We start from the raw sequence: 26,511 nt of genomic DNA, 5'->3' as shown, positions 1-26,511 counted from the left end.
AAGATGTGCCACTGCGTCACTGATGTCATTTCCTTTCGAATCACACACACCCTTACTTGTACTAGTGCATTTCCTGTGCCGTCCACTTCAGTGTATACACGTGGTCATCTTAACGTGAAGATCAGAGACTTAGAACAGCACACCCGTGGCTGTGGACATATCGCCAGGACACAGTACACCCATGGCTCTGCACATGACACCAGGACACAGCAGACCTGTGACTGTGGGCATGCTGCCAGGAGCACAGTTCAGGACTCCAGCCAATGTTTCTATATACCGAACAGATACTTAACAAAGTGATAGAGATTCTTCCTAAATTTCAACAAAGCTGACAATGAACCGCGGGATTTTGTCGTCTACATTTATAAACACATTGATTCAGAAAAGACCATTCAACTTTTACTATTCCTTCCTCTCTGGGCAAAAGCAAAGCAGGCTCTCATTTGTGGTGGATCCTGAGGCTGGCTCTCAGGTCAGGGTCTAAGTGACACTCTGGCCTCAGCTGGCCTCCATGCATCTAGTTTCCTTCTTCAACAAAGCATTCGGCCCAAAGTCTCCCTGGTGCCCACCCCAGCTCCCAGGTCACATGACGCTCAGGAAACTGTGATGCTGAAAGAGCTGGTGAGATGACAACAGTGAGTGTCTGTGTGGACATCACATCTCTCCCCAGTCTGTAGTAACACAGGCTTTCAGGCTCCATGCGGGATATGCAGGGAGCAGTGTGTGTGTGTGGAGAAGCCCTCTAGGTAGTCCTGCTGCATGCTGCCACTCAGGAGAGACTCATCAGACTGGACTAGAGGTAGCAAGTTCAAAGCTCCAGATGCAGGAGAATTTCTGGGCCTCACCCCCGTGGCCAGTTGAGGTGCTGTACACAGCAAGGATCTCAAATGTTTTTGAACTCCTAAGGCCCATGGGTTTTAAAACACATATAGGGCAATTTTTGATGCCCCCTATTGGGAAAGTTAGGATGCTGAATTAATTTTTAAGTATCTATGAAAGCAGTAACATTTTAACCATAGGGCTTTCTTTTAAGCTGGCAACTACTTGAGAAAAGGTAGCCTGGGTGTGTAACTGTTAGATGTGCTTTGTCAATATGTGGCAAGTGTTCATGGTGAGGAAATTCAGCAAAACTACACTTGCTTTTTATACACTGGTGTCTCGGTTTTTTTTATTTCTAGTTTGGTAAAAGGAACGTCACATGTGGTACGTTGTATGTTCTCTGAAAGTGCATGATAAGGAAACATGTAACATTTAAAGTAAAGAAGTACTTATTTACAACAATGAATAGGTGATTGAATACTGTGTTACTAAACCATCTCTGTCTTCCCAGAACTGCAAGTCTGGGAGAGCCTGAACGGCTCCTGTCACAGCCTACACCATTTGACTTTCTGAGACTTGGTAAGGCAGATGATCAGAGGAAAAACAACCTTCTTTGGAGACAGAGTCCACACAGCCCAAGCTGATTTTGACTCTGGACCCTCCTGCCTCTGCTTCCTCATTGCTAGCGTGTGCCACCATGCCTGACCAACACCTCTTTTTACAGTATTCAAAGTTTGTTTTAAAAATGGCTCCCGAGACACTAAAGAGAACCTGTATTATCTTAAATATGATTTAAGGGGGAAAAAAAGCATTGATTTGGAGAAAGGTATAAATCCAAAATCTACTTTAATAATTTGTTTCCCATTTTAAAAGGTTTAGAAGTGACTACTTTAGGAAGAAGCAGGGAGACACACAGCAGCTAAGCACAGAGTACTGGCTAATGTGTAGTCTTTGCAGGTTTTGTTTGTAACAGAAAAAAACACATCTTGTAAAGCAAACACCTCGCCCCTGAGTTTGCTCTCTTTAGTGATGACAGTTACCTTTGGCAGTGTCACTACAGGAAACAGCTGGAATGGACTGGGGTCAGCTTGGGCTCCTGCTAGGACCAGGAGCACAGTTAGCTGGTGAGGTGCGAGTCAGCCAAGCATGCAGTGCAGTGGTCACTGCTCACGTCCTGACTACAGTGAGGGTCCCAGTGTGCACAGCAGAGAAAGGGGCAGCTTGAGGGGCTGCAGGCACCCCACACCATCCCGATCCGAAGACCGGGAATAGGCTTTTTATCGCGCTCAGATTTGGGGTGTTCAGAAGTTCTACACACTAAAACCCGAGCTGGTTAAAAAGACGACAAGATAATCTGATACAGAGTCTGATACAGTTTTATTTAACTTGATAAATGTAGAATGGGATGGATTCGAGGCAAATTTTGGGTTAGTTCAGCCACCATACACAGTTCACATGCTTCTGAAGAGCAGTTAGCTTGAGTATCTCCCCACCTCCACACAAACACATTCGGAGAAATCCATGTAGAGAACGATTTTCACTCCATATAATTTAGATTTTTACTCGGACACACTGAGTTTGTCTGCTTGATGCAGGTGCCACAGGAGATAAAATTCATGCAATGATACTTCTATCATCTGATAATTCAATGTTATATAAAGTACATTGAATATCTAAAATAAAACAAATGCCAATAATATCAATTAATAATATATTTATTGTCTTGAAACCAAACAGGCCCAAGGTCCTTTTCGTCTTGAGTCAGCTGTCTGAATGCTTGTCCCTCTCATACTTCCTGTGCAACGAAAACCAAGACATTTCATTTCTTCTTGGCAATTAACAAAGGTGGAAGAAAGTTCAAATAGGGTGTGTTCTTGATACCTCAGAGTCGGAAAGGGCTTCGTCTTGGGCAGAAGGCTCATAATCGCCTGTATTCTCCGCTAATTCAACCTCTAACTCGTCATTGCTTTCTGCACTGTAATCAACTTCTTCAAGGAACCGAGGTTCATCTTCATCCAAAACGTAAGTAGTGGGGCTGCAGCCAAAGCAGAGAACACACAAGGCTTCATGAGCAAGGCTGACACACACCTCACACACCAAACTTGACCTCAGCAACACAGAACAATTTGGGTACACATGGCTCCGTGAGACACGGGCTCAGAGGCACCCTCACACGCACCAACCTAGGAATACAGCAGTTTGTGCTAACTGGAACTTTTGTCCAAGCAGACAAGGTGAGAGGCTCTAACAGTTGAAAGCTGCCCACTTCAGCAGCAGGGGCTGAAAGGTGGCCGTTAGTGATTCTGCAAGTGTGCAACAGCACCATTAGCAGAAGGGAAATGGACGCTCTCATGGTTATTTGGATAATGGGTAATCTCAAGGATTTCATCAGCACACACACTTAGAGGATTTATTTTAAAGTTCTATTTTAATCCCTGTAAAGTAAGCAACAATAATGCCAATAGGCTGTGAGAGAAGCTGTGCGCCCAACTGCCTCCTGGAGGAATGGGCGAAAACCATTTAAATCTGGAGTGATTGCTGCTGTGTGATGATCACAGCCACACCCCCCAGTGTCCCCAGACCCAGAGTGAAAATGAAGCCTGGTGAGTGGCCCACAGCCACCTAGTGGGACTGTTTCCCACTACAATAACGGATGAGCGTTTGTGTAAGACTCCAGTGCGGCAAGCACTCCTTCCCGCAGTGTGTGAGGTGAGAGAGCTCCTCCACTGCTGCTCTCCATGGGTGGGAACTGACAGTCACACTTAGCAGACACCACAGGAGCAAGTCACACTCTCTGAAGCTGTGACCAAATTTCATCTGTGTGTTGGCCACTTCTAAAGAAGTGACTTCTCAGGGATGAAGCAACTGAGAGCTATAAAACCAGACGGAAGAGGAAAAGATCTGTTCCAATAAGGAGAAATGCAGGTCCCTCAGCTGCGAGATGAAAACCCACAGCTGAACACAACACACTGGGCAGAGAACAGAGGCTCCGAGGCTACAACTCTGAGAGGAGAAGCTAAGACTTGTCTAAAAAGCACTTTATTCCTCCAATGAGCTTTATCCTTGAGGGGAGAGGAGGGGCTGTGGGCCATTTCCAACACAATTGGTTTTCTCTTGGAAGCTCAGAGTGCACACCTCATTGTAGTCCAGATAAAGACACTGACTGTCTGGAAATGAACAAGACCTAGCAAACCGAACACTTAGAAGGACAAATCCCAAGTTTTACCTTGAAATTTAAATTTTTAGTTATTAATCTGATAGCTAGGTCTTAATGGGCAGAAAGATCATTAAAAAGGATTATCTGCTTTGGAAATGACTGCTACTTTTTTCTTTTGAAACATAATAACCTGTTCCCCCTCCACTTCAGTGTTCCGTGTGATTCTCCTGAGAGACTGAGACACAGTAGAGCAGAGGGGGAAGCAGACAGGCTGTCGGCAGAGCCTGCTTAGCCCTTAGGCTGTGAGGTCAGAGGTGTTGGATGTGCTCAGGAGGAGTAAAGCAGCGGCTGTGTAAGTCCACAGCCTACTGTCAGCAAAGACGCTGGAGCCAGCTGTGTGAAGGAGCCTTGGGTCAGAATAAGGATTTGTGTGTGAAGGCAGATTCCAAAGTTCCTCAACTGAAACTTTGGAAAAGGTCGAAGGCCAGCCTTCTTAAAGCTGTACCCCACTGGGAGACAACTAGAGGGGTGCTCAGGGAAGGCCTCAGATCAAAGGGCAAACCACAGAGAGGCAGAGAGAGACAGGCAGGGCTGCAGAGAGAGGGACAGGCAGGGCTGCAGAGAGGGACAGGCAGGGCTGCAGAGAGAGGGACAGGCAGGGCTGCAGAGAGAGGGACAGGCAGGGCTGCAGAGAGAGGGACAGGCAGGGCTGCAGAGAGAGGGACAGGCAGGGCCGCAGAGAGGGACAGGCAAGGCTGCAGAGAGGGACAGGCAGGGCTGCAGAGAGAGGGACAGGCAGGGTTGCAGAGAGGGACAGGCAGGGCTGCAGAGAGGGACAGGCAGGGCTGCAGAGAGAGGGACAGGCAGGGCTGCAGAGAGAGGGACAGGCAGGGCTGCAGAGAGAGGGACAGGCAGGGCTGCAGAGAGGGACAGGCAGGGCTGCAGAGAGAGGGACAGGCAGGGTTGCAGAGAGGGACAGGCAGGGCTGCAGAGAGGGACAGGCAGGGCTGCAGAGAGAGGGACAGGCAGGGCTGCAGAGAGAGGGACAGGCAGGGCTGCAGAGAGAGGGACAGGCAGGGCTGCAGAGAGGGACAGGCAGGGCTGCAGAGAGAGGGACAGGCAGGGCTGCAGAGAGAGGGACAGGCAGGGCTGCAGAGAGAGGGACAGGCAGGGCTGCAGAGGGGGACAGGCAGGGCTGCAGAGAGGGACAGGCAGGGCTGCAGAGAGAGGGACAGGCAGGGTTGCAGAGAGAGGGACAGGCAGGGCTGCAGAGAGAGGGACAGGCAGGGCTGCAGAGAGAGGGACAGGCAGGGCTGCAGCAGGAGCTGTCTCAGTCCCAGCAGGTTGTGGGTCACACCTCAAACAAGCCTGGTTTATTCACCAGAAACTGCTCACAGTGTCGCACCTGTTCTGCTAAGAGAATGGAGAGTAGGAAAAGGGGCCACAGCTCTCAGGCTACACCCACAGCCCTCGGTGGTTCTGCAGAACCCTCTGCTAGGCTCACATTGGGGCAGGGCCACTAGTGCTAGCAGCGGAACATCATCAGGACTGAGTGTGCCAGGGAAGGTGTGCAGAAGTGAGAAAGCAGAGAGCAGAGATGTCTATGAACAAAGTTTAGGGAAATGGAGAGAGGGAGGGAGGGCATGTAATTCTCCATTCTGCACAGAGCAGCCCTTGCAGCATGAATCGCACTGCCATGTCACTCAATGGAGAAGAGACTTCTGACTCTTCCGTCTGCTTCTCTTCTCCCTGTCGCTGCCCAGTAGTGAGCACACGCTCCCGTGCCCCAGCTGCATGCATGCTCGTCCAGACGCTCTGGTCCCTGCTCTCCATCTGCGTGCGCACGCTCGCCCATTTTAATGTGCACTCTTATCTCTTCCAAATGCAGATGCATAGCCCGGCTTTCCAAGACCCTCATGTACACACAGACTCGCCAGAGACATCCATGGCCACCTCACATGTGCCACAAATACTGCATGTTGACAACTTGTGGTTCCCCCACTCAATCTGCTCTTCTGCACTCTCAAATCCACTCATTCAGAAAGTCACCCAACTCAAAATTCTCCAGAAAAAAGGCAGCCATAGTCTCGAGATGATGTCAAACCCACATGTTCCATGACAAGCCTTGACCAAACGTATTTTCTCTGCACAAGGTGCACTTCTCTCTTTTTCCTCCCTGTGGTTCATGCCACTTTCAAAAGGACAGCGTGGCCTCGTCCTCAGGTCTCCCAAGTGCCTTGGCCATGTTTCCGCTCTGCGGCTTCCTCTGTACCCTGCACAGACGTCCCACCTGACTCCATGTCTGCTTTCTCAATACCGAAGATCAAGACCTGTGACCTCCTATCTAAGTACCTCCTGTGGCCCCAGAAAGGCCTGGCAACACTTCTCAGCTACCTCAGTAAATGTATGCCAAGCTCCTAATGAATGTAAGAATGTGATGCCAGCATCCCACCTACAGTAGCCCTCCCCTCTCAGACACCAACAGGCACCTTACCGAAACACGAAACACAGTGATGCCCTCTTTCTTTTTTTTTTTTGGTTCTTTTTTTCGGAGCTGGGGACTGAACCCAGGGCCTTGCGCTTCCTAGGCAAGCGCTCTACCACTGAGCTAAATCTCCAGCCCCAATGCCCTCTTTCTAAGAGACTTCTAAGTGCTAGGATCTATCTGGACAAGCAAGTTTATGTTAACGGGGCAATTACTGGTGGCTACTTTTGCTCCCCATCCCACTTGCTCCCTCCTGCTTGGGACTTGGAGCCTAGCTGTAGGCTGCTTCCATTCTCAACAGTCATGAGGAGAGATCCCCACTACACTGCCTGTCTCTTGTCATGTTGCAGGGAGCATGAGACAATGGCAGCAAACTGCAGCTGTTAAGTGACCCAGAGCCAGTCCTCACAGGACAGGGCCAGATTGGCCTCAACACAGAGCCACGACTCTGGTGTCACTTGTGCACTCAGAGGACATAAGCTGCAATGGAGACTGTGCGGTTTAGAGACCTGCAGTCAGAACCACCAGACCATGACACTGGGCAGTTCTGAGCTACAACTGTACAATATGACCCAGCTCCGATTATTCAGAGAATCCCTCCGCTTCCGTGATAATCAAAGGTAACAGGGACTCAAATGGGCAGACAAACAGGGCAGCCCAAAGCCCTGCATCGTGGGCTGAGGAGAGGTACACATAGCAGAGCTCACAGAGAAAGGATACAAAGCAAACTCAGCAAGGGAAAGTGAGGGGCAAAGTCCAGTGGGAGGCAGGGCAAGGCAGGCGCTGCCTGAGGCAGGGTGTCATCAGAGCGCCAGCAATTTCAAAGGACTGCAGCGAAAAGCTGGAGTTCAGAGCTGCCACATTTCCTGAAAAAAGGGAGTTGCAGAGAGGTGACCTCAGCATTCAGCGTGTTCCCAGATGCATTTGACAAACTGTTAAGTGACACAGTGCAAGAAGCTAAAAAGCCACACACAGCACCCTACACAAAGAGACGAGGAAGCCACAGAAATGCTTTCCTAGTTCATGGTGCCAAGGAGAGGAAGGGGATCCTGAGGCGTTCACGGTGACCCCTGGGGGACTGATACTCAGAAAGTCTGGAGGTGTACACCAGGAGTCAGCAAAAAAATTCCATACATTTTGTTAATGTTACCTTAAGCCAGCTCATAGCCCCACGCAGGCTGGAGCACCTACTCCTTGAACAAGGACAACAGACCCCCTGATCTTTACACCTGACACTGGCTGGCCATTTCATAAACACTGTCAGGCATGCCAAGAAACACAGCTAGAGGAAAGCACAGGAGAAACAGCCTAGTGTGTTAGCACACGGGACTCTAACATAACTGTGATACCACCACAGGTAAGATGGAGAATCTCAGCACCTGTTTTCTATCTAAAAAAAAGAGAAATTCACATTTGACTAAAACCATACAATGGACACTAGAGCTCAAGGGTAGGTCTAAATCTCATACAGGTTGGCGCTGAGGGAGGACTGGAGCAGAGATAAGTAGACAGTTTCAGGCTTCAAGAGAGAGAAAGAAGGACCAGAAACAAAGATTAAGCATCCTGTGAGCTAACCCTGCACAAGGGCAGAGCACACAAAAGAAGCGATGCACAAAAAAACTAATGGCTGTACACTTTCCAAACTCAATGAAAGACTCAAAATGCAGACTTACAAGGGCTGGAAACCTTACATGGGAAAAACAAGAAATACCAACCCTCAAACTCACAGCAAAACTGCTAAAATCCTCAAATAAGAGAACTCAACAGCACGTGCGCGCATGCACACACACACATAAACACACACACACACACACACACACACACACACACACACACACACATACACACATATACATGACCTTCACACAGGCAAAGACTAACCCTGGCTGCCCATGACCAACAAAATGAGCAAATGTGGTAACTAAAATAATCTGATTACAGCAGACATACACAGCACACACACACACACACACACACACACACACACACACACACACACACACACAGAGGCACACACACAGGCATACACACAAGCACAGGCACAGACACACAGACAGACATACGAATACCCACAGGCACCAACAGACAGACAGACAGACAGACAGACAGACAGACAGACAGACACACACACACACACACACACACACACACACACACACACCAAATAGTAGGTCACCCAGTTTAACAAAGCACTCCATGATCCTAACGTGGGGCTCAGAAGCAGACAGCCCAGCCAGGTACACACTGTAATGCAGCACTCAGAGGGGGAAGCAGGGGACTGCCATGAATTTGAGTCCAGTCTGCTAGAGAAAGAAGCCATCTCTCTATAGAGAGCAAAGAGCAGGGGTTGGGGTGGGGACCAATGACGAGTTTAAAAGTAAGTCTTAATGAGTAATGGATGACTACAAGCATAAGTGGCTTGAAGTATGAACAGTTCAATTAAAATATGTCACAATCGTATAAAAAGTGGGAAGGCCATAAAATGAGTGTGCCCTAAGGTCTCAGCACTCATAGTCTATGAGGAAGCAGACATTGCAATTAGTGTTATATGCTAACAAACCACGAGCCCATTATGCTCTGAAAAACCTCTAGGGTACCAATGTAGTAACAACAAAAGAAAACAGAACAAGTGTATGCAGAGACAAAAGTGGAATAAAAAGATCATCTCCGAGATGTGGAGGTGACAAACATGAAGTAGCACCCAGCACCAGGTGTGAGACACAAAAGCTGAAACTCCCCAATGTGGTCACCAGCTCACGAAATGGACAGAACACACACACTGCTGTAAGAAAACAACAGACCAGGTTTTATGAACCGCACAGTTATGTCTGCAAACAGACCTGCATCCTAAGTAGAACCCCAAAGAGCTGAGACTCAGGACCAGCCAGAGTGTCTGTGCTGCAGATGGAGGCCTGTGCAAAGGAGAGGGGACACTGCCTCCAGTAGGAGCCGTAACCGGGCATTTCATGGCCACTGAGAGGGCACAACTCAAAAGTACGACACTCCTGCAACACAACCTCAAAATGGAGCACCGAGCGCTGCAGGCCGAGCACCGCGTGCTCCGGGCTGAGCCGTTAATCATCAGCTGCATTACAAACAACTCCATGCACTGAGGTCTGGGCTGGACATCCCTTCAAAGTATCAGCAATCGTCACACTTCAAAACACAGTGACCACCTCCTCTTCCTCAAAGCCATGGTTCTCAGTGTAGAAAACTCCTTCCTTTAATACTTTTGTCCTGTGCTTTTTTTTCCCCCAGCACCAAGATCCACTGGACCCAAATTAGTATATTTATCATGGTAGTTGTAACTAAAGCCCAATTAAACTTTACATGTCCAACACACGCATATTTAGAAAACAAGTAAGTTAGAAGTTTGATGAGAAAGAGGACACAGGCATAGCTGTGAAGCAATCCCGATGAGAAACTTAGTAACTAACAGAGAAAACTGCATTTGCAACGGGAGACTTAGCAATCATCCTGACAGGTGACCTCGGGAAGGCTCTGAAGCAGAGAGCTCCATCCGCAGCACGCCCAATATCACTCCTGCCTAACACGTGTGATCTAAGTTCACTCAGAGACTGAGGCAAACTCAGACTGAGGACCTGTGAACCTCAGAGCCATCAGGATGTGAAAGTCATGGGAAAGGAATCAGAAGTTTGGGCAAAACTGAGACAGAGAAGAATGGTGGCCTGGGTCAAGAACTGTGATTATTTAAAGTTTAAAGTCAATAAACATTGGAAGAGAAAGGTGAAAATCGACAGCCAAATCACCCCATCCCAACTGCAGCCTGCTGGGTACTTTTACAGACACAGCAGTGAGAATCAGGTATGCCCGGCCTGTGCTTGGGTCACAGCCTCTCAAAGTCTGAGGTAGTCTGAGCCCCATGATGGCAAAGGAAGCAAATGCTCACAAAAGGAAAGAGGACAAGGGCAGCCTTAAAGGGCGACTGTGATACGGCAGTGCTCAGCAGTGCGATTCTTCTGAACAGATACTTTCCTTCCATGGGAGAGCCTGGGCCTGTCGGAGGGAAGGCTAGTGGCCACCATGGGTAGATCACTAATAACCAAGGCTGGCCCTCTGCACTGTCTGAGCCAAGCTTCCTCCTCCTGCCGACTGCTACATGAGTTCAAGTCTGTGTCCAACCCTCACCAAGCTGACCACCCTCCACTCTGACCAGCACTGTGCATGTGTAGAGGTCGGGAGAGCTCAGGAGCACAGCTGTGGGAGCTGCACACAGGCCCTTCAGGCCTGCGTGACAACTGCTTTCCCCACTGCCCCACTCCCCAACTCCCACCCCAAGAGCATCACCTCGACCTCCACTGTGGTTTGCCTGCCAGTGAGCACCACACCCACACAGAGCCTAGTTCTGTCTCACAGCGCTGGAACCTGCCGTGACAAATCACATCACAGCACACTGACAAATTAACACAACGACAAACTGATACCAACACCACAAGTCATCAAGGGCCTAGACAACAAAACTGCTCTTGTTCCTTCCATACATATATTCCACAAGACAGAACGCTGTCTGACAGTACGACTAGGAATTTTAACACTGCACTGTTTAAACTTAGAAATGGTTCAAATGTCATGTACAATTAATTTTAAAAGAAAATACTATTTAAGATACATTGAAGGAATAAATTGCCAAACATGCTTGATTCAGCTGTTTCCAATATATAATCAGGTTACTGAAAAGCCATCTGATATATGTCTACTGCAACAAAATAAAATCCCTTTTGAAATAAACATGATTCCAAGTCGTCTTAATTTAGGTATTATCCCCACTGCTAGGTTGTTGTTTTGTTGTTGTTGTTAAAAGTGAATTATTACAGTTACTAAAAGTAAGGTTCAGAGCGGAAGGTCCTCTCCCTGCAATGCTGTTTGAACGTCCAGCATTCCAATCAGAACCCAGAGTCAGACCTGTAACCTGGGCATGCTAACTGTAAGCGCACCCTTCACTGTCAGGAGCACTGTACTCCATGACGATCGCGTGACAGCTTACTAGCAGGAAGCACCTAGGGAAAAAGAAAGAAAGAAGAGTGTCCTACCTAGTTACTTTACAGCTTGATTCAATTAAGTCATTTTCAAAGTCAAGCAGGTTGGAGGGTAGATTGTACTCCAATGGAGAAGTCAGTCTTTTCAAACGCAATAAACCAACACAAAATTTTGCTCCCATTTCTTCCAGTTCTCGAGTCCCAATCTGTAAACCCTAGAAATAAAGGAAACACAGACTCTCAGAGCCTTCGCTGTCCTCAGATGCAGCTTATTGCAGTCATGGCCGAGACAAGGACAAGAACATCTACACGTGTGAAACGCAGCTACGGAAGTGGGTGCTGGTGACCTGAGCCACTCTGAAGGACGGTCACTCATTGCAGTTCTTAGAGACAGGGCCTTGCCATGTCCCCTAACCAGCCTTTTACACACACACACGCGCACACACACACACACACACACTCTACGAGCTACAATACCTAAAGCCTAGAAGTTATGACTTCTGAAGACTCCCTACTCTGTGATAAAATACCCACTCCCACTCAGCAGGATGCAGGTCACCTTTTGCTGACAATCTGAGGGGATACGATCAGTGAGCACTGAATTTTCTGACTGAATTCCTCTTGCTCATGTGTGAAGCTGCACCCAACAGCCTTGAGTCAGGACTGCATTCTGAACACTGCCTCGGACCCTCATGCACAGTATCCTCCTGTGCGCCACGTTGCATGAGCATGTTTACAGATCACATGTCCCCTTTAACTGCTTCTCACATACGCATCATAAGCTGATCAGACATTAAATGTCACCATAAAACCACAAGTATTGGTTGTGAACTACATGGGTTATCATTTATTCTCCAGATACAAAGATGAACCTCCCTCTTAAACAACTCAAGGCCTTACTCTGCCAGAGCCGCAGGAGTCGAGGGCTCTGCAGCAGAGCCTAGTAAGGCTGGGCTCCACGATGACGCCTGAGGACCCAGCCTGAGGCTGGGCTCCACGATGACGCCTGAGGACCCAGCCTGAGGCTGGGCTCCACGATGACGCCTGAAGACCCAGCCTGAGGGATTCCACTGCTTCTGGAAACCAGACACAGCTAGCATGGCAGGCACTCTACCCATAAACCACCTATCTTCCCATCAAACATTTAAAAACCCTAGCTTAGGGAGAAACATTTCTCTCTGTAGAGTTTTAAATCAATGAGAATTTTACTAACTAAATCACATAAAAAAAGAAATGGATATTTACATGGTGCCCATTTTCTCTTTAAAAGTTTGTGTATTTATACATTACAAACAAACATGTCTGCTGGGATGGCTCGGTGAATACGGGCACTTGCCACCACACCTGATCACCTGGGTTCAATTCCTGGGACCCACTTGCTGGGAGAAGAAAACGGATACTCACATACTGTCCCTCTGGCCTCCAAGTGTCTGTCTCTCCCTCTCCCTCCCCCTCTCCCCCAACTCCCCCCAACACACACACTCACACACAGAGAGACATACAGACAGAGAAAGACATACAGACACACAATCTCAAAAATTGGTTTTATGTATCAAAACGTTTTAGTTTTTTAAATTTGCCTCTTTCAATGGCCAAATGCTACATCTGTGTGTGCTTCAGTGAGATCTTGTCAAGGGAATACAGTGGATAGTAACAGAGCAGTGGTTCTCAGCCTGTGGGCTACCACCCCTCTTGAGGTCAAATGACCCTTCCACAGGGGTGACCTAAGACCATCAGAAAAGATACATTACAATTCATAACAGTAGCAAAATTACAAAGTAGCAACAAAAGACACTTTAGGGTTGGGGAATTACTATAACACTGAAACTGTATTAAAGGGTGCAGCCTTAGGAAGGCTGAGAAGCACTGTAATGAAAGAAGACGTCCCACATATCTGCTTTCTGGCATCCATGCAAATACAAGGAAGCAGCCTTCATTCCCACACAAAACCTCACTGGTAACCCTGTGGCACTCCATCCTGTTAGTGTACGTTACCTGGTTAGCTCAGTAAGAAAAACCCACATTTAACAACCACTGGAAAGTCAGGAGAGCATATCTGAGGGGAAACGAGGTATCTTTACAGCTAAAGGCCTGGGGCTGGAGAGCGGTTCCGAGCTCACAGTGCTCTTGCAGAGGACTGTGCTCAGTTCCTGACACTCGTGCAGGCGGCACGGCTGACAACTGCGGAGACTACAACTCCACAGCCTCCCGTGTCACTGCTCTCAAGAGCAACTACACCAACATGTCAGTTTGAAAACAGCTAACACCGCCAAATGGTTTACCTTGTATCTACCCTGATCGCAGCCACATAAAGTACTCTCCATGGTATAGCTCCTTTGAACTCCAATTTCCCGCCACACAACAACCCGAGCTGTGGACTCTTTGGATTTTTCCACCACAAAGCTACAGCTGCTCATGCAGAAGGCCGGAGCGATGTGGCTCAGGATCTTAGGCAAAGTCTGTGAAGGTAAAGCGGCCGCGTTATTCATCCAAACACTGCTCTATCCCGAGTGGCTGTGCCCCCCACTCCAGCAGTTCACTAATTCAGACTTTTCTGCTGTCCCAAACAGTAGCAAGCGATGTACAAAGCATACACTCTATAAGCAAGCGATGTACAAAGCATACACTCTATAAGCAAGCAATGTACAAAGCATACACTCTATAAGCATTCACACAAAGCCTGGTTACCGAGACAAGAAGGGAACTAGAGAGAGGCTCCTCTGGGGTTAGGAGCGCTGCTCATGTAGAGGACCTGAGTTCACTCCCAGACCCACACTGGTTACTGTGTGAAGTGAAGCTCCAGGGGATCGGACACTCCCTGCTGCCTCTGGTGGGAACACACGTGCACATATACAGACTCACACACAGACACACACATGCAGAGTCACACATAGCAAATAATAAATAAGCACATAAAATATGAGGGAAGGATTCTTCCTATTCGAAAACAAATTATCCCAGGAAAGGCCAGCTGGTTTAACATGAAATGGCAATGACCTCTAGACTGACAGACAGAAGACAGACAGAACCAGTACAACCAATGAAGTCATAACCACAGCAGGAACAATATTTTTCTAACTTAAAATTATTCTCAACTTTACCTAAAAATGTAAACACCTAAGCAAACCCTGAAAAACTGTCACACACAGACAGAAATGTCTGTGTCCAGAGAACCGATCCCACAGATGCCAATGTGGCCCATATATCTGCAGTGACCCAGACAGGGACAGGAATGCAGGAATACACTCTGCAGAGGGCTCGGGAGCAGAACCAGACCACTATGACCACTAGACAGGGCTGGCCATCAGTGACATCAGTGACACTGGCTCAGCTGCTCATCAGGGACAGGACAATGACCTGGGGCTGCTTTCATCAGTTGAATTAAACAGGGAAGCAGCTTTAAAACTCAACGGGGTTGGGGTTGGGGATTTAGCTCAGTGGTAGAGTGTTTGCCTAGCAAGCGCAAGGCCCTGGGTTCAGTCCCTAGCTCCGGGGGGCGGGGGGGGGGGGGAGGAACAACTCAACAGAGCTGAGAATGCAGGTTAGGAGGGCCTGAGTTCTAACCCAATGCCATCGAAAAGAAAAAAAACCCAATAAATATCATTTTTAAATAGTTCAAAAGAGAAAAAAATAAAAAATCTTTCGTTAGGCATATAATGAGTTCTTATTTTTAAAACAGTAATAATTAGATGAGCCGTAAACATGAACAAGAGTATTTCCAAGGGACAGTGTGATGAGTAAACACAGAAGCACACTTCGCGTCCAACTGCCACTGCATGAAGTAACATGACCAGGCTCTGTTTCCTCAGGAGAAATTCTGCAGTACAGAGGGTGTGCACACACAGATGCTGAGGTACAGAGGGTGTGCACACAAGGATGCTGCGGTACAGAGGGTGTGAACACACAGATGCTGAGGTACAGAGGGTGTGCACACACAGATGCTGAGGTACAGAGGGTGTGCACACACAGATGCTGCAGTACAGAGGGTGTGCACACACACAGTGCCGCAGTACAGAGGGTGTGCACACACAGATGCCGAGGTACAGAGGGTGTGCACACACAGATGCTGCAGTACAGAGGGTGTGCACACACAGATGCCGAGGTACAGAGGGTGTGCACACACAGATGCTGAGGTACAGAGGGTGTGCACACACACAGATGCCGAGGTACAGAGGGTATGCACACACAGATGCTGAGGTACAGAGGGTGTGCACACACACAGATGCCGAGGTACAGAGGGTGTGCACACACATATGCTGAGGTACAGAGGGTGTGCACACACACAGATGCCGAGGTACAGAGGGTGTGCACACACAGATGCCGAGGTACAGAGGGTGTGCACACACAGATGCTGAGGTACAGAGAGTGTGCACACACAGATGCTGAGGTACAGAGGGTGTGCACACACACAGATGCCGAGGTACAGAGGGTGTGCACACACAGATGCTGAGGTACAGAGGGTGTGCACACACAGTGCCGCAGTACAGAGGGTGTGCACACACAGATGCCGAGGTACAGAGGGTGTGCACACACAGATGCCGAGGTACAGAGGGTATGCACACACACAGATGCCGAGGTACAGAGGGTGTGCACACACAGATGCCGAGGTACAGAGGGTGTGCACACACAGATGCCGAGGTACAGAGGGTGTGCACACACAGATGCCGAGGTACAGAGGGTGTGCACACACAGATGCCGAGGTACAGAGGGTATGTACACACAGATGCCGAGGTACAGAGGGTGTGCACACACAGATGCCGAGGTACAGAGGGTGTGCACACACAGATGCCGAGGTATAGAGGGTGTGCACACACAGATGCCGAGGTACAGAGGGTGTGCACACACAGATGCCGAGGTACAGAGGGTGTGCACACACAGATGCTGAGGTACAGAGGGTGTGCACACACACAGATGCCGAGGTACAGAGGGTGTGCACACACAGATGCTGAGGTACAGAGGGTATGCATACACACAGATGCTGAGGTACAGAGGGTGTGCACACACAGATGCTGAGGTACAGAGGGTGTGCACACACAGATGCTGAGGTACAGAGGGTGTGAACACACAGATGCCGAGGTACAGAGGGTGTGCACACACACAGACGCCGAGGTACAGAGGGTGTGCACACACAGATGCCGAGGTACAGAGGGTGTGCACACACAGATGCCGAGGTACAGAGGGTGTGCACACACAGATGCTGAGGTACAGAGGGTGTGCACACACACAGATGCCGAGGTACAGAGGGTGTGCACACACAGATGCCGAGGTACAGAGGGTGTGCACACACAGATGCTGAGTACAGAGAGTGCACAGAGAGCAGCACTGCTCATGGCATTTCGAGCATCAACTGGTCTCATCTATATTGTGGGGAGTTTGGCCACACTATTCAAATGACCACCTGTAAGAGACTACTCAAAAAATACAGGTAGGTGTTCTGTTATAGTAAAACTAAACTGCACAGAATTTTGTTTAATTGATAAAGATAATGGAGATAAATTTAAATATGATGGCCTGAAAAGATGGTAGGCAAATATCAGGGTGCTGTGCAGTTAAAAGATGGAGAAATGGCACCGTGGTTAAGGTATTTCCTGCCTCTGCCAAACCTGCATTTGGTCTTAGCACCTGCATGGGGGCTCACAACAGGCTACAAGCTGTCTCTCCAGGCCCTGGAGCATAATCTCAGGATTTCGTATTTTGAAAAAAGAAGGCAGCATAAAGAAATAAAACCGCCTCTCATACCAGTGAAGGAGCGGTGCAGACTCTATGGTGTCCGATGTATCAGCTTACAGTGAGCAGTCATGGTCTTAGGTGGCTCAGAGTTCTATTAGAGTAGGCCACGTTAAGTAAATGTGCCCATGGAACTCAGGGTTTTCCAGAGACCCAGGGACGACTTCTAGATCCACTGACACTTCAGACACACATAAACACTCACAGTTATACACATGTATGAAGATAAATAGAACTACTACAATTCCTACGTTAAACAGAAGAAATATAATGTGAATATGAAACCTGCTTTCCCTTAAGTGACTAAGAATTTCCTCAGTAAGGGGACGTTACAAGGAGGGGATGTTACAGTAAAGGGACGCTGTATGCAAAGGTCCTACCCACTGCCTTCTGTCTAATTTTCCAGCCTCTGTGGCCTCTTGCTAGTCACATTCAAATGCTGTTTCCCTAGATCTAAATTAAGTAGTCCCTACCGCACCCCTACCCCTGAGTTCCTCGGGCACATTTACTTAACGTGGCCTACTCTAATAGAACTCTGAGCCACCTAAGACCACGGCCGCTCACTGCATGCTGATACATCGGACACCATAGAGTCTGCACCGCTCCTTCACTGGTATCAGAGGACACCATAGTCTGCAGTGCTCCTTCACTAGTATCAGAGGACACCATAGTCTGCAGTGCTCCTCACTGGTATCAGAGGACACCATAGTCTGCACCGCTCCTTCACTGGTATCAGGGGACACCATAGAGTCTGCACCGCTCCTTCACTGGTATCAGAGGACACCATAGTCTGCAGTGCTCCTCACTGGTATCAGAGGACACCATAGTCTGCAGTGCTCCTTCACTGGTATCAGAGGACACCATAGTCTGCAGTGCTCCTTCACTGGTATCAGAGGACACCATAGTCTGCAGTGCTCCTTCACTGGTATCAGAGGACACCATAGTCTGCACCGCTCCTTCACTGGTATCAGGGGACACCATAGAGTCTGCACCGCTCCTTCACTGGTATCAGAGGACACCATAGAGTCTGCAGTGCTCCTTCACTGGTATCAGAGGACACCATAGTCTGCAGTGCTCCTCACTGGTATCAGAGGACACCATAGAGTCTGCAGTGCTCCTTCACTGGTATCAGAGGACACCATAGTCTGCAGTGCTCCTCACTGGTATCAGAGGACACCATAGAGTCTGCAGTGCTCCTCACTGGTATCAGAGGACACCATAGTCTGCAGTGCTCCTTCACTGGTATCAGAGGACACCATAGTCTGCAGTGCTCCTCACTGGTATCAGAGGACACCATAGTCTGCAGTGCTCCTCACTGGTATCAGAGGACACCATAGTCTGCACTGCTCCTTCACTGGTATCAAGAGAACACCACAGAGTCTGCAGTGCTCCTCACTGGTATCAGAGGACACCATAGTCTGCACCGCTCCTTCACTGGTATCAGAGGACACCACAGTCTGCAGTGCTCCTCACTGGTATCAGAGGACACCATAGTCTGCAGTGCTCCTCACTGGTATCAGAGGACACCATAGAGTCTGCAGTGCTCCTCACTGGTATCAGAGGACACCATAGTCTACACCGCTCCTTCACTGGTATCAGAGGACACCATAGAGTCTGCAGTGCTCCTCACTGGTATCAGAGGACACCATAGTCTGCAGTGCTCCTCACTGGTATCAGAGGACACCATAGTCTGCGCCGCTCCTTCACTGGTATCAGAGGACACCATAGAGTCTGCAGTGCTCCTCACTAGTATCAGAGGACACCATAGTCTGCACCGCTCCTTCACTGGTATCAGAGGTGGCTTCTCTTGGATTCATGTCCTTATGCTTCCTTTTTCAGAATAAGAAATCCTGAGACATCTGCCAGGGCCTGGAGAGACAGCTCGGAGGTTAAGAACACTTAAGAATTTGCTGTTCTTTCAGAGGACCTGAATTTAGTTCCCAGTACCCACACAGCAGTTCCCAACTGTCTGTAACTCCAGTTTCAGGGTTTCTGATGCTTAACCTCAGCAGGCACTGCACACAAACTGTGCACGGTCACATCCGCAGGTAAAACATCCACACAGAAATCTTTTACAAATATTTTTAAAAAACTATCGCCCAGTAGGCCTCCTGGATAGGTCACTACGAGGCGACTGTCTGATACTTTCAGTGTCTGACATCAGCTTACATCACATCATGGTACTGAGAGCATAGAGGGAATATGCATTTCAATATGTAACCCTTTTTAGAAGGACCATAAAACTCATAGCAATTTCTCTTGAGAGAATTAGTAATTTCCTACAGGCAATCAATGATCTACTTGGAGACAGCAGACACGTGGGGGAAGAATTCTTAACCCCAACTACAATTAGACTCAGAAGTGTTAAGGCTGAAACAAGTAAATTATTTCACCTACGTAAAGAAATTTTATTAAGAAACTAAGACACAGCCAAATGGACAAACAGGGCGGTGGATACAAAGGCCCTTCACCATTCTCACACTTAATCCAGGTCCACACTACTCTGATGATTCAAACCTCAGCATAACCTACAAATGAATGTCCTAGAATTCACGAGGGAAAGAAACAGAAGAGACAAACCAAAGACCCACAAACAACAAAAACCCACCCAGAAACAACGTTTTAAGGAATAAGAGACAAGTGTCAAAATTCACCATTAAAGTGGTGTGGCCCAGAGAGAAAGAGTTGACTGACTACAGGGACCAAAACCCATCCCCACACCAGCACACATGAGCTCAGAACGCACACGTCAACCCCAGCACAGAAAACACACACACAACTGGTATCCACGGGCAAAAGAAGGTTACAGTTACATGTCTGTCCCAAACACAAAAAGCTGTCCAGACAGAGCGCAAAGACCAATATGAAAGCAAACCTTAAAGCAAAAGCTCTGGAACAGAAATGAAAAGAAGTAAACGTCACGGGCGACCAACTCACGTGCACGAACGTTTCGTACAGCTTACATGCACTTCAAATTCAAATGCTCGTGAGAAATTACCCTGTATCCCATGTCTTCCACAACATCGCAGGAGGCCGCGTTGTCATGGGTGTGCCACACTGTCTCTTTGATGCTGCAGCCATACATGAACACATTCTTTTTCCGAGAGTGGCCATGGTAATCACAGTAAACCTTAAAGAGATCATACATTTTAACAGTTAAAGCCTTGGATCCACACATAGCCTATCCCGAAAGGCACATTCTGACGGCTTCCAGGATGCTCACACAGAATGCTGAGCAGGCTGAGGGATGCTAGCCCCACTCTGTGAGTTCTAAACTCGTAGTTTCATTCCATGTCCGAAATAACCTTTCCTGTAAGCAGTTATGAGTTTCTGCATTCGAGGTTGTAAAAGAATGCTGTACCGTGGTTTTTACTGTAGTAACTTTAGGATGAATTAAAACAAACCTCTTTGCCAAAATAAAAATTTGAATCTTCATATTCATATATTATCAAATAAATGCAGATAATATCAAGTCAATCAAGTTGTCTCTTTTAGTCATTTTATTTAAAAGATCCGTCAATTTAATAAGAAATAAATCCCCATTTGGGGAAGGATTTATAATTAAGGTTCGAATTAATAAATCCTCAAAGATGAAAATGGTGAATCTCAAAGCTCTGCTAGTCCTACCTCCTCCTCAACATTTAAAATACAACATGTGATTCTATCTCAGTTGTACAGATACAGCCATTACAGCCTCAAACGGCTGTTAAAATAGTTAAAAGAACATGAAAATGCTTTCATGAGAAAAGTTCAAACTTCTAAATAAAATAAGAGCATCGTTTTTAAAATAAAATAGCATGTTAATTTTACTCCTCCATTTTCCTCTTCCTGAATGCAAGATTAGAGAATTTAGACACTAATGTAAAAACAGGTACATTCTAATCAAAACTGATGAGGATGGACTCATGTATAAAGTTCCCGGTGTGTTGGTGCTGTGCCCTGGGGCCTGGGTTTCACAGGAACAAATACTGTTGCCTTTGTGCTGGCACACAGCAGGTTGAAGTCTGAAGCACATAGCCTACCATCGAGACTCATAAACAGGAAGGAAAAGGTTAATACAAATTCCAAGCAACAAGAACACATTATTAACTTAACACTGTTATAACCATTAGAAAAGGTAACAGACAAGATTATGACATTAACAGTCGGCTTTTATAATCAGAAACTAACATATAAGGTACTAAATCACAGGATTCCAGGAAGATTAAGGCTAGAGACTACCTATGTGTGAGCCCATAAGACAGAGACAGGACCTCACAGAGACGCCCCTGGAAACCTACAGAGTATATGAGGGAAAGAGCAGGAAAGATGTGAGAAGCAGAGAGCAAAACAAACATGTACAGGAAACAGTCCCTGGCGGGCTGAGGGTGCATAAGTGCCTGCAAATGAAAACCTGGTGGTCCTGCCTTCAGGGTATACCCATGGTTCTCAACCCTCAAATCCAGGCACGGGATGTGGTGAGATGATGATTCCTTTGGCAAACAGGTCAATGGTGGCTACAAATAACATGTCACATGTCACAACATGAGATTCTACTCCTGGACCTGAGTGCAACAACCAGTCCCAAGTGAGAAAGGAAAAGAGGATGTGTGGACAGAAGGAGGTACAATGGATGGCTATGCACACAGGAGCAGGATATACATCACTGTGTGCACACAGGAGCAGGATGCACATACATCACTGTGTGAACACAGGAGCAGGATGCATATACATCACTGTGTGTACACAGGAGCGAGATGCACATACATCACTGTGTGTACACAGGGACAGGATGCATATACATCACTGTGTGTACACAGGAGCGAGATGTACATACTTCACTGTGTGTACACAGGGACAGGATGCACATACATCACTGTGTGTACACAGGAGCGAGATGCACATACATCACTGTGTGTACACAGGAGCGGGATGCACATACATCACTGTGTGTACACAGGAGCGAGATGCACATACATCACTGTGTGTACACAGGAACGGGATGCACATACTTCACTGTGTGTACACAGGAGCAGGATGCACATACATCACTGTGTGTACACAGGAACGGGATGCACATACTTCACTGTGTGTACACAGGAGCGAGATGCACATACATCACTGTGTGTACACAGGGACGGGATGCACATACTTCACTGTGTGTACACAGGAGCAGGATGCACATACATCACTGTGTGTACACAGAACAGCATGCACATACATCACTGTGTGTACACAGGGACAGGATGCATATACATCACTGTGTGTACACAGGAGCGGGATGCACATACATCACTGTGTGTACACAGGAACGGGATGCACATACTTCACTGTGTGTACACAGGAGCAGGATGCACATACTTCACTGTGTGTACACAGGGACAGGATGCATATACATCACTGTGTGTACACAGGAATGGGATGCACATACTTCACTGTGTGTACACAGGAGCGAGATGCACATACATCACTGTGTGTACACAGGGACGGGATGCACATACTTCACTGTGTGTACACAGGAGCAGGATGCACATACATCACTGTGTGTACACAGAACAGCATGCACATACTTCACTACCTTTAACTGGTTTCACTGTTGGTCCCATCCACGGGCCCTCTCATCTGGCTTCTCCCCACTGGGCAGGGCGCTCGTCTGCCATCCTCTCTACGCTCTGCAGCGCTGACTTCAACTCATGTGTTTCCTATTGCCGTCTTACACTTACCTACTTTTGATTTTTTTTTTTTTTGGTTTTTTTTTTTCGGAGCTGGGGATTGAACCCAGGGCCTTGCGCTTCCTAGGCAAGCGCTCTACCATTGAGCTAAATCCCCAACCCCCCTACTTTTGATTTTTAATTTTCTTGTAACTGAGACACCCCCTCCCTTTTCCTTTATCTTTCTAATCTATTGCTAATTTTCACTCTCTGCCTCTTTCTTGTCTGTAACCTCGCTTCTTTCTCCTCTTTGCCCATCCATTCCTTCTACTAGTTCATTCATTTACTCTTTCCAGTCTTAGACTAAATAAGTTCGTCTCAATGGACAAGACTGGGGATTCAGCCTTCAAGGGTAAAATGCTCAATAAAAGAATCCCCACCCCCCCAAACCAGAAGACACATCCAAACCAACAGATTGCAAAATGCAACAGAAAAACCCAACAAGAAAACACTTGCAACAGGACTCCTTGAAAAGACTGCAGCTCCTGCAGGCCTGAGGTCAGAGATACTGGACATGCCGAAGGCCAGGTGAAGAGTCCAAATGCTGGTGAAAGGTGAGTTCAGCCCGTGACCTGGAGAAGAACGTCTGCCACACAGAGGACAGTGAGCCAGACCAGTGAGAAAGCCAGCAGCATGCCCAAGAAAGTCAGGAAGAAAACAGAGATTTAGGGGAAATGCTATGCTAAAAATGAAAGGCTCAGTGAGTCAAGTAAGAACCACAGTGGAAAGCACCTCTAGCAGACTGGACAGAGAGTAAGCAAGCATGGAGGACAGAGAGCACGGCTCACACAATACTGTGCTTGAGCTTCAGTGGGACAAAGATCAGCATGAGCTCCATCATCAACAACGGGCACATGGCCCCCTGCATGGTCTGCAGGGGATGGGAGACACTGACACACACACTCAGGCATAAACAATCTTTTCAGTGGAATTAGAGTGGAATTCCCAAACTTTGGGAAATCGACTTTAAAACATAAGAGGCATTTGGAGCCCCAAACGTACATGAACAGAGACTCTCCCCAGTACTTATAGTCAGGCAAGACTCTGACAACACCATGCAGTCACAGGGTAAGAGCAGTAAGGAAAGCACCCACTCACCTTCAGAAACCAGACAGAAACCCTGGAAGATCAGCCAGTCTTACCAGCAACCCTGTGATACATTTAAAATCCTGAAAGCAACTGCCAAGCACGACTGCTCTGTGCAGAAAAGCTATCTTTGTTAAAGTGAGGGGTAAACAAAGATGTTTATGACCAGCACAAACCAAGCAGCTCATGACCACAAGACGAGACAAGGCAACACTCACTAGACAGAGGAAAAGATGGTGTTGCAATCGTGAGAACACGGAAGAGGACACTGCAGGAGAGATGAGAAGTCTTCATTTCTAGCACAGCAGCCAGTCAACTCCACATGGCAGGAGAGAGTACAGCAGAAATATTAATCCAAACAACTGGGGTGGGGGGACAGCAAAATTATAGCAACTAATTAAATATCTCAACAACAACCTTAAATGTAAACGCCCTCAGCCCACCAATGCAGAGGAAGAGCAGCTGGCAGGATTAAGAGAGACGGAAGACAGACAATCCTGTGGATTCTGACGAAACAAAGAATCCTATTCCAGCTGGAAAACCTGGAAGAAATGGACACATTCTGGGACACCCGGGACCTAACAAAATTACCCCAAGAAGATACATACAACCTAAACAGAATTACAACAACAGAGACTGAAGCAGTAATTTAAAAGCAACGCAGACTGGATAATTCACTGCCAATTCTACCAAACCTTCACAGAGCTCACACAATCCTCCAAAACAAAGAGGCAGGAAGACAGCCACCCTCAATCTAGAAAGCCCCAGCCCCACCACACCAAACAAATACAAACTCCTGGAGGCCCATTTCCCAGATGAATATACTTGCAAACTGATCGATAAAAGCCTTACAGAACAAATGCAAGACCATGCTATGAGCAGCCACCATGACTGAGCTGGTCTCACCCTGTGCTGGCTGTTGAATGCACGTGAGTCAGTAAGAGGCAAAAGGGACTTGGGGACAGAAGTTACGCAGAAAAGGCCTTGAAGAGGCTGAACTTCCCTGCACAAAGTCGAAAGAAACTGGGACTAGCAACACCATTAGGCTGTATAAAACAAGCCTGCAGTCAAGAACACACTAAGCAGGGGAAACTGAGAGCATTTCCTCCAAAATCTGGAACAAGGCAAGGGTGCCCACTCTCTCCAATGGTGCTCAGGGCTTTAGCTGAAATAATAAAAAAGAGAAAGAAACATTACAAGAGTAGGAAAAGAAATCAAAATGTTCCTATTTGCAAAATAAAGACAGAACCAGAAATGCCCTCCTGTACTTGGAGGATCCCAAAGTCAGTAGAAAACTCTTAAGACCTTGAGACTCTCAGCAAAGTCAATGCACACAACACCAACACAGGCCTCAGCAGCCGATCTGGGTGTCAATAAAGAATTTGCCAAGAGAATGAGAAAGAAACTACCCCACTCATATTTATGTCAAGAATAAATAGATGCCTGGGCATAAACTGACCAAGGAGCTGAAAGCCTCTGTGTGAGGACGTGAGAGACCATGAAAAGTGACAAGAGCGTCCACACGGGGCTGACAGAGTTAACACTGAGAACACAGAGCACCAAGGCAGTCTACAGGGTCTATGCACCCCCAGTCTTCAGAGGAACAAGACAATCCTAAAATCATATGGAAACACAAACCGACCCTCGACACCCAAGCAGACCCTTAGCGGAAAGGCAAAGCAGTGTGGCACAGGCATACAAAGTGAAGACTCAAGCCACGCGAGTCACAGCCAAAGGAAAACACACGCTGGAAAAGAGACAGCTGTTGCGGTCTTTGAGCACAGTCCCCATAGGCTAATGTAGTACAATTCTTGGTCCCCAGCTGGTAGAGCTGTTTGGGAAATATTAAGAGGTGTGGCCTTATTGAAGGAGGTGTCACTGGAGGTACGCTTTGAGGTCAAGCCCACACCATTCCCAATTAGCGCTCTGCCTAATGATTGTCCCAAGATGCCATCTCTAGCTACCACTCCAGAGCCATGCCTGTCTGCCTGCTGTCACGATCTTCATGCCCCACATAAACTACCTTCTAAAGATGGTCCCCATCATGATGTTATTACAGCAATAGAAAAGTAGCCAAAACAAGAGCCTTCTTAACAATGGTCTGGACAGCCTGGGTCTCCACATCTGGACACAAATCTACATCTCACAGCTGACACAGAATCCACCAAACACATTAAAGACCTCAAGCTTTTACGAAAAGCACCTCAAGAAGCAGGAATAGGCAAGTCTTTTCTGAAGCGAACTCAAGTAGCACAGGAAATAATTCCAATTAGCAAATGGGATTACACAGAATTACAGTAGCTGCACGACACAGGAAACGACCCCTGACAGCCCTCCACTAGCATTAGCTGCTCTGCTGAGAAGGCCTGGGCTCAGCTCCCAGCTCCCACACTGGGCTGCTCACAACCACCTGCAGCTCTAGTTCCGAGGGCCCCATGCCCTTGTCAGACATGCTCAGGCACATGCACCTATGTGTCACACGTTCACACAGACACATACGGCTTTACTCTTGAAAATATGTTAAGAATCATTTCATTTAATAAATCTGGA

At 47.6% G+C, this 26,511-nt stretch overlaps 1 protein-coding gene across 27 annotated transcripts in view; it reads right to left on the bottom strand.

Annotated features, from left to right (window-relative positions):
- Nucleotides 1-2,179: 2,179 nt before the first annotated feature.
- Nucleotides 2,180-26,511, bottom strand: part of Agtpbp1 (ATP/GTP binding carboxypeptidase 1) — a 152,307-nt gene continuing 127,975 nt past the window's right edge. For 22 of the 27 annotated variants that reach the window (XM_063276136.1, XM_039095462.2, XM_039095454.2 and 19 more), the window contains 4 exons: nt 20,184-20,315; nt 13,741-13,917; nt 11,513-11,673; nt 2,180-2,854 (listed from right to left, as the gene is read on the bottom strand). In XM_063276136.1, the coding sequence (XP_063132206.1) occupies nt 2,677-2,854; nt 11,513-11,673; nt 13,741-13,917; nt 20,184-20,315 (648 nt within the window). In that variant the 3' untranslated portion in view covers nt 2,180-2,676. Of the gene's footprint in view, nt 2,855-6,069; nt 7,328-11,512; nt 11,674-13,740; nt 13,918-20,183; nt 20,316-26,511 lie in introns of those variants that run through there. The other 5 variants (XM_063276141.1, XM_039095457.2, XM_039095461.2 and 2 more) reach the window with 4 other exon arrangements.

The sequence above is a fragment of the Rattus norvegicus genome, chromosome 17 (assembly GCF_036323735.1).
Source record: "Rattus norvegicus strain BN/NHsdMcwi chromosome 17, GRCr8, whole genome shotgun sequence".
Lineage (NCBI taxonomy): Eukaryota > Metazoa > Chordata > Mammalia > Rodentia > Muridae > Rattus > Rattus norvegicus.
The sequence above is the reverse complement of the archived record's forward strand: the minus strand, read 5'-3'. Positions and strand labels throughout refer to the sequence as shown.